Raw genomic sequence first — 18,872 nt, forward strand, 5'->3', positions numbered from 1 at the left:
CGGTGGGGGTTCTCCGGCTTTGACCGGCCATTCGGGCCACGACCGCCGCGGCGGAGGCCGGCGGCCGACGGGAATCACTCCCCCGGTCACGGAGGAGGGTGGCCGGCGATCAATTCCGATCGCCGGCACCGGAAAATTCAAAGAAAAGAGCTCAAAAACAGAGTGTCTTTCCCGACCGAAAATCGGCGACTTTCGTCGCCGGCAGCCGCGCACAAATGCACGGGGAGGAAGGAGAAGAAAGAGGGGAGGAAGAGGAAAACTTACCTCAGCCTCCGGAGACTTCGTCGGCGGCAATCACGGCGAGAAATCAAAGGGTGTCCGCGGCCTTCGATCGAGAAAAACGGAGAGAAAGAGAGAGGGAGGAGGCCAATGATCGGTCTCAAGAGGGAGGGGGTCTTCTTATAGAGCACCCTAGGACTCCGAGGGGTCCTAGGAGTCCTAATTTTCATGGGTTTCGCCGGAGAAGAAGACTCCTACCGGGAGTCTTCTTCCCGGTTGCTCTATTTTTTTTTTTTGGCTAGGCTGGGCTTGGTTGGGCTGATTTTGGGCTATAACAATAACCATATCCACAGAAGCCTAATCTCAATATAATTGCACCTGCTCCAAGATTTCTGATTTGCCATTTATTGTTGCAAAGTTTTATGGAGAGTACATAGCTAAAAAATATTGGAGTGTTTGGTGCTTGATGGGATCACTGGTGGATAGCTTGGGATCTTACATCTAGGCATGGGTGGTTCACCCTAAATTTAGTTTGGCTAAGCAAAATATAGAAAAATTATATCCTACATCGTATGCATCATATAATCGTACATACACATTATTTTTTTTTTTTGATGAAAAAGGAAGGATAAGACCACCTTGTTTATTAATAAGGATGTAAAAGCAGTATATAGTATTTTAAACATATCGTTGCGTGTAGTTGAGATGGTTAAGACAACATCTTTAAGGCCTGTACATTCCTGAATCAAAAAATCTATAAAAATCTATACGTCCTGTTTTCAAAACCTGTAAGTTTCTGTAAAGAACATATATTTTTTCTGTCAAAGCCCTGTTATGCTGTCAACACTATATATTTTTTCATTAGAAATTACCTCTTCAGATGAGTGGCAGATGATTGGTTTCAGTCATTTTCTAGCAATCCTTCGATCTCGATTTGATGTCTCGTTTCTTCCTATTGACTTCAATGCATGGCTCACGTCAAGTAATTCCACTGTTTTGAGATATCGCTGTTGATGAGCTGACTAATCTTTACGTCTTGAGATGTCCATTCGTACAGAAAAAAACATAGCTGTCTCCATAATTTTAATAGATATCGTGCATGCACATTATCGCAATTACTTATTTTAATAGTAGTGCACTGAAATGAGTGTTTGATAAATGAGGACCACAGAAGCAAGTGGCTACGATTGGCTATGATTGGTTGTGTGGTGCATGCAGTGTAGGGTATGATTTCTTCAAAATGAAAGACAAGATAATTTATGTGCTGGCCTAGTATTTTAATGCCGCTGTTTGGGTTCCGTGTCTTAATGAATTTGATGGGCTCCCCACCCTTTTATCATAACAATTAACAAGGTATTATAATGCTGGTGACACTGGCTTGGTAATTTTAATACGTGGACCTTTCTTCCCAACGTTAATTAGGGGTCCATCAAAACAATATGGTAATCTACAAGTTATTTGCATCCTATATTTTGGGCCAGCCATATTGTTAAATTGTTTAATCCTATGATGGAGCTTTCGAGCACTTAAGGCGGGTATCTCCCAAGGAGGGCAGAAACGGTTGGCAGTTTGGCACCAACAGATTTAAGTGCATGTTTCGTCCACCTTGCCTTCCTGAAAGTTTTTATCATAAGGTCAAAAAATTTAAACGGCCTTGAAGCACTGGAAAGTAGGAAAGCTTCCCTTTAACAGATGGCCCCTCACCAACTCTATGCTAAAAGGTAACCTTTAAAAGTGAACATAATAATCAGAAGTTTCTTTCCTTTTCTTTTTTTCCCTTTTTTTTTTTCTTTCCTCCTTTTTTTTTTGTTTTTTGGATGTAAAGTGGGAGGCCAATGGCAAAAATCAACTTGAAGAAGAAATACTTTTTTTTTTTTTTTTTAAGTAATTGAAGAAGAAGGAATACTTGCAAACAATCATCTTATCAAATGCATCAGAAATATTTAGGGTGAAACATGGTTTCTACTGATTTTTTTCTCTTACTATTCATTTTTTCTATTTAAACAAACTAGCTATATTTGTACACATCTTGCCTCAATTTTTTGGGTTAACCATAAACAAGTAGGAATAACCCCATTCTTAGGTAGCCAACCGTATTAGATCTTCAACAAACCTTTCTATTTAATTATTAAATATTGTATTTTCTATTGCTTATGGATGTACAATGTATCTGTATTCGAATTGTTTAATTATCCAGTTTATTGAAAAAAAAAGAGGATGGAGCTTAGTAGCCTCCATTGCTCATCTACTCAGAGGTGTCAAGTTATGGTACTCTTCTTACAAATCCAATGCCTCTCTCTAGGAGACATCTCTATAGTCTAATGTAAATCAAGATCATCAGCCAAAAGCTCAAGATGACTCATAGATGAGATCAATATAAAAAAAATTAAATTCAAATAAAATAAAAATTTAGCAATGGCTTGGGATTGCTATTGGTAGGAAATCATGTTTGCATTAGGTTCCATGAGAACTCCATCTTTCAGTGCTAACATGGTCATTGAGGTGAAATCGCTTCGATCTCTCGAATTCGTAGAACAATAATAGATGGATGTGAAATCGAAGCCTCTCTCAGTCGTCATTGTTTTCCTACTCTATCATCACCACAACTTTGCTACCAGTGAACTAAAGATCTATATAGAGGCAAAGGCCAAGAATTGTGTAGGACAAGAAGAGGGTGGTGAGGTTGAAGTGGATCTTGTAGACCGAGATCATTAGACTCATCTATTTTTGACACCACATGATAGCATATGGCTAGAATTTCAATTGTAAAATTTTACAATCTGATGACCCAATCGTATGAAGTTAAAGTTCAGTATATGCATAAAACTTTTGCACAATATAAATCTATAGAAACACTGGAAAAGGCTTTCCTCAAACAAATGGAAAAGGATCGAAAATGGGGGTCGAAAATCCCAAATAAATAACTCAAGTAATTCCATAAGCACGCATAAGAAATGTAAGTAGGGGCATGAGAAAGATACAAGAAGGAGGGCCATGACTTGTGGAGTGTGGGATAATAAACAGAAGTTTTAAGTCCTAGCCTTGTGGGACAAAGGGAAAAAGAAAACCTGTAAAGCAGACAAATGGTTTGTGCCTTAAAAATAAGTTCAAAGACCACACAAGATTTTATTGGCCTTCACCTATCTTTGTTTATTGAACCAACCCCCAACTGCTACATGGGATTGGAGAGCTCAGCTGCAATTAATCTGCCTATATTTTTTTTCTATGTTGCTTGGCGTTACTTGTTTATATACAAATGATAATTAAAAAAAAAAAAAAAAAACAGATGGTGGATTGCGCCCACCCATTTGTACTTCGTCCCTAAATAGAATTTCTTCTACATCTTATGCCCTGGCAAATTTTTAAAAGCAAATGCCAAGGGACTAAACAAATGAAGAGGGTTGGGTTCTATGAATGCCATTTGGCATTAATGAGCTCTTCCTCCTTACAACTGAAATTTCTAGAACTAACTTGGGATGTGGCCGCCTTTGTCATTTAATTCTTCGAACAAATGCAATATTAAATATGGTAGTTGCTCATGTGACTTGCAAAGTGAACAAAAGATAGTATTCTGTTCAATAGAAAAAAAAAAAAAAAAATGATAACATTCTAGGAGTGGTGAATTTGATGTACGTATCCAAAGTTCCGAAACATCTCACATTGGATCATTTACTTCCCAAGGTCCCAATGCAATAAGAAAGAGACGCAGAAGAGATCTGAGGCATGTGAGAGACGGCCGGGAACACGGCATTAAATGGTGAGGCTCCAAATGAAAGTTTTTCCAATCCATGACGTGAAGAGAAGGAAAGCCAGGAGAAAGGTGTTGCGGCCAATCATCTCGTCGTTTGATCATCGAGGAACGTGCGCCTGCAAAATGAGAAGTCCACACTGACGGAGGCGACTCCGGCGGAGACCCTATCAAGTCAGAGAGGTGACTGGGCAACAGTGAAATGAAGACAGAGAGCTCAATCGAGAGAGGGAGAGAGAGGAGCGAGCCTGTGGTTTCCAAGTCGAGAAGTGGAGAGATCCCTTGCACTGTTGCCCTCCCCGATTTATATAGTGGAGCACGGTATGGCGCCGTCATTAATGGCGCGGACAATTGAGGAATTGTCAACTCACTGTAGACTGTCAGAGTCGCCGTGAAAGTGTCATATCGCCGTGGGGCCGTCAAATCACTAGGGTTGACAATGTCCTCGACGGGACAATGCCCCTAGGTGGTCGTGCCGCATGTTGCTGTCAGAACTGACAAGCTCTGGCGGCTGTACGACGATTGGAGGAGTCAACCGACCCTAGGTCGGTGGCCAGCTGAGAGGCGTCGGGCCCCTCTGTTGGTCGGCGAGTCTTACGTGAGTCGGCCATCAGACCTCCGGGTTCAGTCGGTCGGGAAAGGTACGCCCGACACATCCTCAGTCGGTGATGGGCCGTTAATTGGCCGGTGATGGCGTCCGTCAGTCGGTCGCTTCCGGCTGTCAGTCGGTCGGTCGGTCTCTCCGGCCGTCAGTCGGTCGATCGGTCCCTCCGCCTGTCGGTCGGTCGGTCGGTCCTCCGGCCATCGGTCGGTCGGTATTCCCAACAAAAGGTATTTAGTTAAGGAGTGTGAGGAAGAGCATCTTGATAAGACTAGTGTGAGGCTGGCATGAGCCGTGCACATAATTTGACAATTCGTGCAAGAGAATGAAAAATTTTTAGATAGATGGTTATAATCTGTACATCCAAATAAAGCTGTCTTAAATGAATCTGCTAAATATTTCTCATCAGAATTGCCTATTGAATCTCTCATCGCTGCCTCCTAATCAAACAGGACCCAAACAAAACTGAAAATTTATTCTGTTTTGAAGGTTCATTCTTGTGATCCAAAGTCACGAAAATTCTAGACATCCAATGTCTCTGTCTCAACATGGAACGTGTTCGGATGTTGTAAAGATATATAGTCAATTTAATTGATGTAATTTTTGACTCTTTGAATTCACTTTCTTCTACAATATTGCATTCCTGTGTTTGGATGTGGACACTTACCAAACATCTAACCAAATTTAGCAAATGAAATCCAAGAGGACCTGATTCTCATCCTCCACCAATGTTGCAGTAATCATGATTGATTTTTGGATCGAGTGATTATTGATTGAATCAGATTCACCACTCGATTGATAGACTAATCCACCTATAGAGCAACACGCAAACGGATGGACAAAATAGAAAAGAGCATAATACACACCCTTCCATGCGTGTTGCTTCATGATTAGATTAGTCCATCAATCGGATTGATCCAACTAATAATTATACCTTTGGATGAAGCCTACCTTCATGTTAAATTTTCCACGCATGCATCAAGCCCTTGACCTTAAAGCCCTCACTTTCAAGACATCATCTACCACACATAAAACATTGTGGACCTACGACATCTCGTGCACGTGACTTCAGCATTTTCCTTTTAGTTGACTATATATTAATAGAGGATTTTTAAATTCAAAAAAAAAAAAAAAAAGAGGAAAGAGGCATTGGCTTTTTCTATTGTAGAGAATTTTGAGGCATAAATAGAAGAAATTCTTGAATAGGCTTTACTCCATCACAACCCTCCCTATCCAACGGTATTCCTTACCCATTGCAAGTTCGACGTGGCTACTTCCCCTCTCATTTTGTGGTTTTGGTTTGAATGGAGAACTGGTGATGGGATTATTCGGAAAATGAAGGCCTGGAAAGCTGAAGCTGCCTCCCGTGAAAGCTATGGTTCTCCTCACCTTACATTACCACATCACCGGGCCTTATCTGTCATGTTCTTTCGGTGTTTTTTATGTTTTTTCTGCATCACCCAATGTCACACTGATAATAACATCGTTACCCCTCTTGACCATCAGGCGAATTTCCACCAATAAAAAAGGAGTATCAAAAGTAAAACATCATTCGTAAATAGACTATTGATGACCACGTTGGTAGGTGCATCTGAACACATGTGAATCTAGATGAATAAGAAATATATGCAGATGAAACTTCGTAGTGAAGAAGGCAACACTGCTGCTTTAATTTGAGGTGATAATTGACTTATGATAACCACAATATTCCAACCTCGTAATGTTTCCAAGATGTTACGATGGATATTATGCTTTTTTATAAGATAACAAGTGATAATTGCATGCACGTAATACTTTAAGCTTCATTTATGCATTTGTCCTTCGTATCAAATTTATACCGGCAACACAAGCTTTACGTTGCAAGCACCATTTCAAAACAACATCTTAAATGGCCTCAAAAATCAAAAGACAGAGAGGACAAAGAAAAAAGGAAGAAGATCACTGTATTCTATCCCTGGTGTTTACAAGCGTCAGCCAAATCTTTTGGAACCTCTTCTGCCCCCTAAAAGTAAACACTTTATTCAGATTAAATGATATCAATTATTTTCAAAACACAATTAGACTCAAAAACTAGTGCACTGTACAAGGTAGGAATGAGAATACGGTACATGGAATGTCTTAGCCTTGGATAATTATAACGAAGGTGTCAAATGATGGGCTGGATGTATAAAATTAAGTTTGCTTTTATATTCACATTTAAAAATAAAAAAAAAATCAATTTATTGTTGAATTTTAAATTAAAAGATTACTAATGACATTTAAATTTCAAAATATTATTTTACCATTTAAAACATTATCCATGAAAATAATCCATTTGATAGTATATCATGCCAACCACTTCATCTTGTTTAGGTGTACTTCAATCCAAAAAAACTCTACGATGAACGGGACCTACAAGAATGAGATAATGTGATTGATATGGTGTATGCCACACCACATGGTGTAGAGTATAATTTTACGTTATAAAAGCTATCATAATATTATTTTATTTTTAAAAAGAGAAAAAATATATGTTACTGTACTCTTTTAATTTTAAAAATTTGATTTTTAGGAGCCCATTCTCGGAACAACGTTGGATAAGGTCAAGTAAGAAATCTGGATAGGGCGGGAGAAAAATAAAAAAACGAAAAAATTCAAAGCACCTCCCGCTCCCAACCTGAAGAACGAGCTTTCCATCTCATTGTTCCCGTTCTGACCCTCGCCAAACTACCCCTAAACCCACGGCGGTGGCCGTTCGGTTGAATCACGACTACCCCGGAGTCGTACTTCTACGCGGTCCTCCAAGGCTGCGTCCCCATTATTCCCAATCTGCCCCTCTGACATCCATGAAACAACGAGCAAAAGGTCAATAAAGAGCGCATTTTGGGAACAGTGTTTGGGGTCTTTTCGTCCACAGGGAATTAGAGACACGTGGGTCACGTGGAGTACATTTATGGTGGATAACAATTAGGGACCCACGTTAAGCGTCTTCTATGCAAAAAATGTGTACAAGCTTTTGCTCTTGATTTAGTAATTAGTACGTAGTTTTGTACGTAATGGATAGAAAATTGGATGGATTTCATACTCAAGTGTATGTTTGTATCTAAGGAAATTGCTGCCTTGTTTGAGTCCCCCAACCCGCAAGCAATGCTCCTCCCCGTTCCCACTTCCATTTTCCAATTCTATAATCTGAATAGGGTTATTATCTCACCATTTAAAAGGGGAAAAACAATGGGATTCCAGAGATAAATCAAAACTTTTATAATTAAATAGGGTAGTCTTTATGAGACACGTGCTTATTTTATTTGTGAAATAGAGGCATGAGACCGGTATTTGTGAAATAGTTGATTGGTGATATTGTCCGATATTGTTTTCTTGGAAAGAAAATTTAGAGAGCATTTGATGTGAGATGATCCATCCAAAATCAAAGATAATATGAATGGAGATGATGAGATCATCATATTTGATTACATTATGATAATTCTACGCAACAATGATATCAAATTATCTCTATTTTGCAAATCATCGTCCATCCTAATGATAGGATATTTGTCCTTAGGATCAAAATTCAAAATCATCCCTGAACAGTGATCTTCGATTAAAATTCAAGAATAAAAATATTCATCAGTTTAGCAAAAATATTGATATATCAATATACTATTAATATATTATATTGATATTATATATGATAATATATCATATTGATATTATATAATATATATATAGTATATATTATATTATAATATATTATTGTCATATTATGATTGAATAATAATTTTAATTTAGAATAGAAATATCTTATTATACTTTATATTTATATAATAAAGTTATTTAATATATTACTTCTATTTGCTTTATTTTTCTTATCAAAATAAATATTCATATTAATAAATAATATTTCATAAGTATGAATAAAAATATTAATTTTATAATAATGATTGATAGATTTTTATAAGATTAATAATTTATAGGGCTGATAAATATATTTTATAAAATATATTAATTATTAATATATTAATAAATATATATTTTATTATAATATGATTTATATGATCAATAAATATATTTTATGGAATATATCATGTATAGTTTGAGTATTATGTGGTCAGTGATCTTGAATTCTAATGGAATATAAATACGTTGCTCATAGATATTCTAAGATCTTTGGTCACTGAACCATGGCTTATCAAATGTGATGATTTTAGATCAATGAGGATAAAATTATTATAGAATTTGAATCATCGATAATCTTAGATCACTATGATTCTCCTATTTAAATTATCAAATACTGTTTTAAGATAATTTTAAAGAGGAACCATGCACGGAAAATTGAGTATTGAATTGTCGCCTTGTAGTTTACCAGTAATGTCAAGTTAGAAAATTTATTAGTTTAGTCATTATTAAAATGACAAGATTGGTGTTATTTTATCTAAGAAGATGTTAAATTATATGTTCATATGGTAAGACCCATCATTCTCGAGCAAAAAGTTAATAATTATAAATAAATATTATAAAATTGAGATGTTAAATTATGTATCCATACAGTAAGAAGCATCATTATCGGGCAAAAAGTTAATAATTGTAAATAAATATTATAAAATTTGAGATCATAAATTATGTATCCATGTAGTAAGATGCATCATTATCGAGCAAAAAATTAATAATTATAAATAAATATTATAAAAATTAATATGTAAAGTAAACTAAATGCATCTGCCTAATCGCCTTCAATTAAATTGCAGATCATCTGTAGCAAGGCCATCTACATGGTAGTTCACTTTTTGTTTTCTTCTCCCTTTATACATCAAACTGCATATAAAATATCATAGAAAAATCAGTTGGGCGTACATTTCTTGAGCAAAGCAAATGATTTGCAGATGATATTGTTGAAGGAACAGGAAGCTCGCCGCGAGTAGAAGTCAACAATTTAATCCTCTCAACTAGCAAGAAAATAAGCAAGAGCTATAATTAGTATTTTTTTTCTTAAAGAAAACAGAATCTAGAAGGTTAGGGAAATGGATGTATCCTTCCTTGCAAACCAATGGGCATTAGATACTGTCCAGGACATGCATTAATACCGACCTGCAATTTAAATGACATGTCTTAATACTAACCTGCGTTTTAAATCAAATTAATAAACTCATGTTGCATGCCCAATCACAGTAACTTATAATCAGTGGATCTTATAATAAAATCTTCGTTTTTTTATCTTTTTTCCCTTACAATCGAAAAAAGAAAGGAGAAAAAACACCAAATCTTCGGGCTCAAATTTTCATCCCCCCATCGCTTCCCACGCCATGTTCTCCTGGGAGGAATCTTCGTGGAAGGGAGGCAGACCGGATTTCGGGCACCAAACGGCCATGGCCGGCCGTTGCAAGATTTGCCGTCAAAAGCCAACCCCTGACCATTGCCGGATTGGTGACATGGACCTTCTAGAACTGCGACTATTTTCTTCGCCCATAATTATCGATTTTTTTTTTTGTTCCCACATGAGATTTCCGCGGGGTTTTTCGGTCTCTTCTCGCTCGGGCTCGAGTCGTGGAAAAGACTTGGAGAACGGTTGGAAGGTTCAACGCGCTGCCGCCTGCAACTGCGAAGGCTTCAAAGAAGATGGCTGACTCCTTACCCTTGCTTCTTATAGCTCCTGGCATAGTCTGACATCTGGCGTTCCGATGATCGAAAGATAGAGAAAGATTGGGTTTTTTGGCTGATTGATTGTCGAATCTCAGCTGTTTGTGGGGATATTGGATTTGAACGTGCGTCCAAGTTGGGATCTTTTGTTTTCTTTGGGCATTTTTTTGGTTTGTTCTGGGCTCTTTGTTCTTTTCTTTTCCTTTTTATTCTTGGACATGGGAGCTCTGTTCTTTTGTTATTCCTGCTGATTGGGGGTTATTAGGAATTTTCTCTTGGTTAGAGCTAGCCTTTTTTGTTTATAAAGTCCAGTTTTTGCTGTTCATTTGAGTATTTTCGGGTGCTTCAGCTGCTGAAGTGATTGTGATTTGAGATATTCCTCTCTCCTTCTCCCTTAATTTTTTGATTCTGTGTCCCTGATTCAGTGGGTCTCTTTGGAGATTAGATTGTTGTGCTTTAATTTCCTATCACTCCATTCGCTGCAAACTGGTAGTGACTTCGTTGCTTGGGACTTGACTATAAGAGATGGCTAGAGGGAGAAGAAGCAAGTTTCGTGTTAGTAAATTATACAGCTTTGCATGTGGTAGGTCGGGGTTCAAAGAAGACCACTCTCAGATCGGAGGCCCGGGCTTCTCCCGAGTAGTCTATGCCAATGACCCGGATTTCGAAGATGCCATCAACCTAAACTATGCATCTAACTCTGTCTCCACCACCAAGTATACATGGGCTACCTTCATTCCTAAGTCCTTGTTTGAGCAGTTCAGGAGGGTTGCCAACATATACTTTCTGATCACCGCATGTCTCTCTTTCACCGCCTTGGCTCCTTACAGTGCTGGGAGTGCAATTCTCCCGCTGATTGTGGTGATTGGAGCAACCATGGTGAAGGAGGCCATTGAAGATTGGAGGCGCAGCCAGCAGGTAAATTTGATCACTCTTGTTTGGAAAATATTGAATATAGTATGATGATTATTGAAATATATTATTTTAATGTCCTTGTTGTTAGATCAGATCACATCTCACTCCGAACGTTTTCCTCAATCGTTTTGGTTTTGGTGTTCTCGATGAGCTTAAGAATCGGCAAACAATAAAGGAAAGAACTTCAAGTATTGCCAGTTCTGTTATAGTAGCATCGGTAGTAGCTATTTTATCACATCTTGAGAAATAATTGCATAAATCAGAACATGTTGACCTTCTTAAAGTTTGAGAGGGGAAGAGAGGGACATGTTTTTAGATGAGATATTTGACAGAATAGGTTTGTTTACAATCTGGAAATTTTCCAGGATTTAGTGAGTAGGAATTTCCATTTACTTTAAAAAAAAAAAAAAAACAGAGAATTTTCCTTTCTCGGGGTGGTGCAAATGCTAAACATAATCATGGATGCTGATGTTTCAACTGTGTCAATTTGGTTGGATAATTAAATTTGATCTTTCTGAAGGATATGGAAGTGAAAGCAAGGGCATTATAATTGTCCAGCTGGATTTTGCTAAGGAATAAGAATCTTCTATCAGTTGATATAGACAAAGGAATGCTGACTTTGTTATTACTTCTAAAAGAAAAAGGGGATTTGTGCACTTCTTTTGCTGATATTCAACCCATCGTTATCGTTTATGTTGCTCTTTTTTTTTTTTAAGATTTATGTTTTTTAAAAGATTCATCTTCCAAATACCATTTCCTTCTAACTTTTATCCAAATGTGCTATTATAATTGGGCTACCAAGAAAGCATCTTGCCAATTCTCTCATGTTGGCTTGCTTGTATGTTTTTTTTTTTTTTTTTGAATGAAGTTGGCTTGCTTGTATGTAATAATTGATGCACACTTCTGTGAACAATACCTTTTTCCAGGATTCTGAGGTGAACAATCGAAAAGTTAAAGTGTGCCGTCAGGATGGTAACTTTGATTATACAGAATGGAAGAAGCTGAGAGTTGGGGATATAGTGAAGGTGGAGAAGGATGAATTTTTCCCTGCCGACCTCATTTTGCTTTCATCCAGTTATCCAGATGCAGTATGTTATGTCGAGACCATGAACCTTGATGGAGAAACAAATTTGAAATTGAAGCAAGCATCGGAGGCAACCTCAGGTTTACAAGCTGATTCTAGCTTCCTAGATTTTCAAGCAGTAATCAGATGTGAGGATCCAAATGCAAGTCTCTACTCTTTTGTTGGAAGCATGGAACTGAAGGACGAGCAGTACCCTCTCTCACCTCAGCAGCTTCTGCTTCGGGACTCTAAGCTGCGCAACACTGATTACATATATGGGGCTGTTATTTTCACAGGTCATGATACGAAAGTCATGCAAAATGCCACAGATCCACCATCCAAAAGGAGCAAAATTGAAAGAAAATTGGATAAAATCATTTACCTCCTCCTAGCTGCTGTGGTCTTGATTTCGACTATTGGCTCAATTTTCTTTGGCATTGCAACCCATGATGACTTACAAGATGGCAAGATGAAGAGATGGTACCTCAGACCAGATGACACTACAATCTTCTATGATCCTAACAAAGCAGCTATTGCAGCAATATTGCACTTTTTGACAGCAATGATGCTGTATAGTTACTTCATCCCCATCTCTCTGTATGTATCCATAGAGATTGTCAAGGTGTTGCAAGCTGTTTTCATCAACCAAGATATTCAAATGTATCATGAGGAATCAGACAGACCTGCTCATGCTCGTACATCGAACCTGACGGAGGAACTTGGTCAAGTTGACACAATTCTCTCGGACAAGACTGGAACCCTGACTTGCAATTCAATGGAGTTCATTAAATGCTCCATCGCTGGGACTGCTTATGGACATGGAGTCACAGAGATTGAGAGAGCAATGGCTAGAAGAAAAGGATCCCCAATAGTTACTGAGCAAGATAACGAAGAACACAAAGAAAATCACGCTGATGCTAAATCTGCAATTAAAGGGTTTAATTTTAAGGATGGACGTCTCATGTATGGGAATTGGGTTAATGAGCCTCGTGCTGATGCTATCCAGAAATTTTTTCGGCTGTTAGCAATCTGCCATACTTGCATACCTGAAGAAGATGAAGAGTCAGGGAAGATATCATATGAAGCCGAGTCGCCCGATGAGGCTGCCTTTGTTGTTGCAGCAAGGGAACTGGGATTTGAGTTTTGTGAGAGGACACAGACAAGCATCTCCGTGCATGAACTGAATCCCATGTCAGGCAAGATAGTTGAAAGGTGAGAAATAAATATACTCAAGACCGATGGAACACTTTCATGACTTGCTTGCTGGTAAATTCTAATCAAATTGCAACTTACAATCTTCTCTTTTTTGTAGGTCATATAAGCTCCTAAATATCTTGGAGTTCAATAGTTCTCGGAAGCGGATGTCTGTGATAGTTCGAGATGAGGAGGGGAAATTGCTACTACTCAGCAAAGGTGCTGACAGGTTTGTAAGCCATTCCACCAGTCTGTCTAAGAAGTCTAACTAAAGTTTAAAAAAGAGTCAAGTTTCTCATTTCTCATGGTCTATTTCGAAAAAGATATGCATGCAAAATCTCTAAAATTTGATCCCGACCTTCTTTTTCTTGGATATAAACAGTGTTATGTTTGAAAGGCTTGCAAAGAATAGAATGGATTTCGAGGAAAAAACCAAGGAACATGTGAACGAGTATGCTGATGCAGGTTTAAGGACCTTGGTTCTTGCATATCGTGAACTTGATGAAGAAGAATACACGACTTTCAACAAAAGGTTTACAGCAGCCAAGACTTCAGTTAGTGCTGATAGAGATGAAAAAATTGAGGAAGCTGCTGACATGATAGAGAGAGATTTGGTTCTTCTTGGTGCCACTGCTGTTGAAGACAAACTACAACTCGGGGTGTGTAGAAGGTTTTCAAGGAATAGTACATGTAAATCTTATAACCATGTTGTATGTGCTGATGCTTATTTCTTCTATAATGGGTCAATAGGTACCTGAGTGCATTGACAAACTTGCACAAGCTGGAATCAAGATATGGGTACTGACTGGTGACAAGATGGAGACAGCCATCAATATAGGGTATGCCTTTGAAAAACATATTTTCACTTTAAAATGCTTGTTGTATGAGGGTGTTTTCAATCTTCTTGTACATAATTCTTACCAAGTCACCTTCATTAATTTTTGCAGCTTCGCGTGTAGTCTACTAAGACAAGGAATGAAGCAGATAATCATCACTTTGGATACACCAGAAATTATAGGGTTGGAGAAAGCAGGAAACAAGGATGCTATTGCTAAGGTAAAAATTATGATTTATTATTCTGTTATTATGTTCATGAAAATATTTCTAATCAATAAGCAGTTCACCTTTTTATTACCTGAAGATCATCCTCGTATCATGGTATTTGAATCAGGATAATTTTAAGTGGTCAAGATACTATTTTTGTACCTGCCCTGGCAGCTCAAATTTCTAAACATTGAAGGTTAATCTATTGACTGAGAAAGATATAAAAGGAAGATAAACAGTTTAAAGCTTGATTGGCAGAATCAAGAGCAGGAGTGGATTCTGATGTGGGTTCAGTGAAATAGGTCTATCAACAAAGATTAGAATGAGGAAACCTTAGGGAAGCAGGAGCGTGGATGAGTTTCCAAAGTGGGTATTCCAACCTTAGCAGAAGTTTCTACTACTAAGGCTTAAAGCTTATCTTTTGTGGCTGAAAATAAAAGTCAGCAGTTACTAGGTTGATTATTAAAAATTCTTCATTTCCTCTGCCTATCTTTAAACAGTATTAGCTGACTTACAGAGAAGTCTTAAAACTATGTGACTGAAGAATATAACTCAAACACGGGCAGTTGCACTGCTGTTAAACATCATGAATGACTCCTTCACAACCACCTAATTATGCCCTGACTTGTTTTATGTGTTCAGTTCACATTCTGATGATATTAATTTCTTTGTACACTGACCAGATTTATGCTACAATTGTCGTCATGATAAGATTTCCGAAGTCCATGTTTGAATTACAAGCACTCAGATCGACTGTTGCAGTTAACACACTGTCTTGAACTATCATTCCTTGTGTTAATATAGTATACCTTCTCTTGTAGGATGAATTAGAGTTGGGATGCAATGTATATTTAATCTAGCTGTTGACAAAATATCTCAGTTAGATTTTCCTGATTATCGACCGTACACATGAAATGTTATTTCAACTGTTTCTGTGTACTAATTATTCTTGCATGTGATGGGGAGGTTTATAAAATTGGAGCTTCCACATAGGTTGGGCAGTTTATTATATTTCTTCTCTCTCTCTGTTTTTTTTTTTGGATAAGGCATTGTATTTCCTTTCACTGCATCTTAATTGACTGTTATATGATAGAGAAGATTAAAGATGAATTTAACTACCATAGCATTTTTGTCTAATCTGCTGATTAAAATTAGAAATATTATTATTTGGAACTACATCCTCTAAGGTTTTTGTATTCTGAATTCTCACCTGATTATTGAAGTTGCAAGTCTGGTCCTTCTCAACGTATTTACAGCTTATTGTTGATACTTCAGGCATCAAAAGAGAGTGTTGTCCATCAGATAAATGAGGGAAGGAAACTTATCAGTTCATCAAATACTGAATCATTTGCTTTGATCATTGATGGGAAGTCACTTACATATGCTTTGGAAGATGATGTGAAGGACATGTTCTTACAGCTGGCAATTGGCTGTGGATCAGTTATATGCTGCCGTTCTTCACCCAAACAGAAAGCCCTGGTGAGTTCTGGCAAAATTTCAAATAATATTGCTGCCCTTGGTTTCTATTGCAGTTGATCCTCCTTGAATTGAATTGAATGAAGGCATCCTTGAATTGTCCAGGTCACACGACTTGTAAAAACTGGCACTCATAAAGTCACATTAGCAATTGGTGATGGCGCCAATGATGTGGGCATGCTTCAAGAAGCAGACATAGGGGTTGGTATCAGTGGTGCTGAAGGAATGCAGGTCAGTAACATCAACCTAGAGAAAATATTCGCAAATACACAAGAATGTGATGCCAGAGTGGACTTTTTATTTTTTTCTCCCCTACATTGCATGACTTTCTGGTGTTCTTAGAATTAAAGTTTAAATATTTTCTGGACGATGCTCAATTTCAGGCGGTCATGTCGAGTGATGTCGCCATTGCTCAGTTCAGATTTCTAGAGCGACTGCTACTTGTGCATGGACATTGGTGTTATAGGAGGATCTCATCAATGGTATAACCTCTTGACTTAACAAATCTTGAACTTGAATCTTTTTTGCAGCCTGGTGCTTGACGTGTTCTTCTCATTTCTCTGCAGATATGCTATTTCTTCTACAAGAACATCACATTTGGTCTCACGCTATTCATGTATGAGGCATATGCGTCATTCTCTGGGCAACCTGCATATAATGATTGGTTCCTGTCATTATATAACGTCTTCTTCACATCACTCCCTGTGATTGCTTTGGGAGTATTCGACCAGGATGTTTCTCCTCGATTTTGCCTTAAGGTATGCCCTTCACCCATCATTGATAAATTCTTTTTTCTTTTTTCTTTCAATCACATATAAATACATTTGTTTTCCCTGGATGTCTCCATATTTTCATCAAATCATGAACTTTTGTCCCCAAAGAATATACCTCGTATCCTGTAAACACGAGAATCAACACTACCTTGATTCATTTGAAGCAATCTAAACTTCCATACTTTCCTCATCTGATATTGCATGCTTACTTTAAGACCTAATCCTGAATTCGATCTCTTTCTCAATGCAGTTCCCCATGCTCTACCAAGAAGGTGTACAAAATGTTCTCTTCAGCTGGACCCGACTTCTTGGTTGGATGTTCAATGGCATCTTGAATGCCATCACAATCTTCTTCTTTTGCATCAGTGCCTTCCAGTACCAGGCCTTCCGTGAAGGTGGTGAGGTTGTGGGCTATGAAGTCCTGGGGGCCACCATGTGCAGTTGCGTGGTCTGGGTTGTGAACTGCCAAATGGCACTCTCTGTCGGCTTCTTCACTTTGATACAGCACATTTTCATCTGGGGTGGCATTGCTCTTTGGTACCTGTTCCTCCTGGCCTATGGAGCCATCACCCCTACCATATCAACCACTGCCTTCATGGTATTCGTTGAGGCGCTGGCTCCTGCACCTTCTTATTGGATTTTGACACTCTTCGTGGTGATTGCCACCCTCATCCCCTACTTCACTTATTCTGCAATTCAGATTCGCTTCTTCCCCATGTACCATAACATGGTTCAGTGGATGCGGTGGGAGGGGCGAGCAGATGATCCCGAGTACTGCCAAGTGGTGCGCCAGAGGTCGGTGAGGCCGACGACAGTTGGTGTCTCTGCCCGCCTCGATAAAGCTACTCAGTTAATAACTAGGAGAGTCCACCATGCAGTTCCCTCACCATGACAGTTTTTCTTGTCTGAGTCCATTGCTCATTGTACAGTTACACTGTCGGCTTGCTGCTTCTCAGAGAGATTCATGTCGAACCAGCTCCTTGGCATATAGATGGTCGGTTAATAAATGAAGAAAGTAGGCTTGGAGTTTGCTTCCCATGTGCGGACAGCATTCTCTCAAGTCTTTTATGTTCGGATGCAGGGTACTGATGTTGTGTAATTTGATCCTCACATGATCAGAAGTGAATACCATAGAAGAGTTGTAAATTTTGAATACCGGCCATTTTTTGGTCACATTGATTTATTTATTTTGTATCTCTATATTTGCATAGTAGAAATTATAGAAAGTTTCCTTTTCATCAAATTCCTCTCTCTTCTCTTAACCTTTTGGTCTTCGCAACAAGATCATCCACCACTCCATGGGGTAGATCATCAAATTTAACAGTCATAGCTTGTTGGCGTGTGGCTCCCGCATTTTTGAGCCCGAACTGTGAAGTCAAAAATTTTAGAAAATCTTGATTTTCTTTGTAAACAAGTAAAAAGAGTAATCGTGGACCAGTTGAGATAGCAAAGAGAAAGGGTTTTTCCGACAAATTCACAGGTTGATGAACTATGGTTGTTGCGAAAAAGCTCGCTCAAGTTGGAAAGAAAACATATAGCACATAAAGAATGATCTGTGCGAATATCGACGAGTACTCTTAACAATCTTTTGGAGACACTGGCACCCGACGAATCCTACCATCGTAGGGGACCGCATGTGCACGATGGAATAGAGAATAAGGGGCCTCAAAGGAGGCTACAAATGCTGTGAAATGAACAGCAAGAGCTCATTGTGTGGGTTGTCACTTGTGGTCATCGGAGAGATTAGAAGAGTTCGTCGTCTCTGTCTAGAAGATTTAAATAAGTAGTCCATCGGCGCAAAGTAGTGTATTTTAATGCATAGCTTTCTTTGTCTTTATTTGGTGGAGATCTACTTCTATGCTTATTGGAGATAAACTCCTACACTAAGTGTCTTTGTTTGGTTTTATTTGTTGTGCTTGCATGTATGGGCCACATTATCAAGCCAAGCACGCCTTCATACAATCAAAAACACACGTTACACAAGAGCCTAACTCTACTCGCCACCTAAGGCAAGTGAAAGGATGCACAGGCACAATACCGCTTGGTGGAGTTCTGAGAAAGTTTCTTTTTCATCAACATGTCACAATGGGATCGATGATTTTACTAGAGCATAAGAAAACATATATCCAATACTATCACCATATTTTTTTTCTTGGCAAAATGCCCCAACAAAACCTATCAAGCAGACTTAGACAATCTTCTGCTCACTATGCCCCCTGCTACTCTAGA

At 38.4% G+C, this 18,872-nt stretch overlaps 1 protein-coding gene across 1 annotated transcript; it reads left to right on the plus strand.

Annotated features, from left to right (window-relative positions):
- Window positions 1–9,871: 9,871 nt before the first annotated feature.
- Window positions 9,872–17,886, plus strand: LOC105058710 (putative phospholipid-transporting ATPase 9). The gene is made up of 11 exons (XM_010941728.4): window positions 9,872–11,096; window positions 12,020–13,368; window positions 13,469–13,579; window positions 13,733–14,009; window positions 14,101–14,189; window positions 14,298–14,406; window positions 15,670–15,873; window positions 15,976–16,101; window positions 16,254–16,352; window positions 16,437–16,628; window positions 16,894–17,886. The coding sequence occupies exons 1-11, from the start codon at window positions 10,704–10,706 to the stop codon at window positions 17,533–17,535; spliced, it is 3,591 nt and encodes a 1,196-aa protein (XP_010940030.1). The 5' UTR covers window positions 9,872–10,703; the 3' UTR covers window positions 17,536–17,886.
- The last annotated feature ends 986 nt before the right edge of the window (window positions 17,887–18,872 follow it).

Source organism: Elaeis guineensis, chromosome 15 (assembly GCF_000442705.2).
Source record: "Elaeis guineensis isolate ETL-2024a chromosome 15, EG11, whole genome shotgun sequence".
NCBI lineage: Eukaryota > Viridiplantae > Streptophyta > Magnoliopsida > Arecales > Arecaceae > Elaeis > Elaeis guineensis.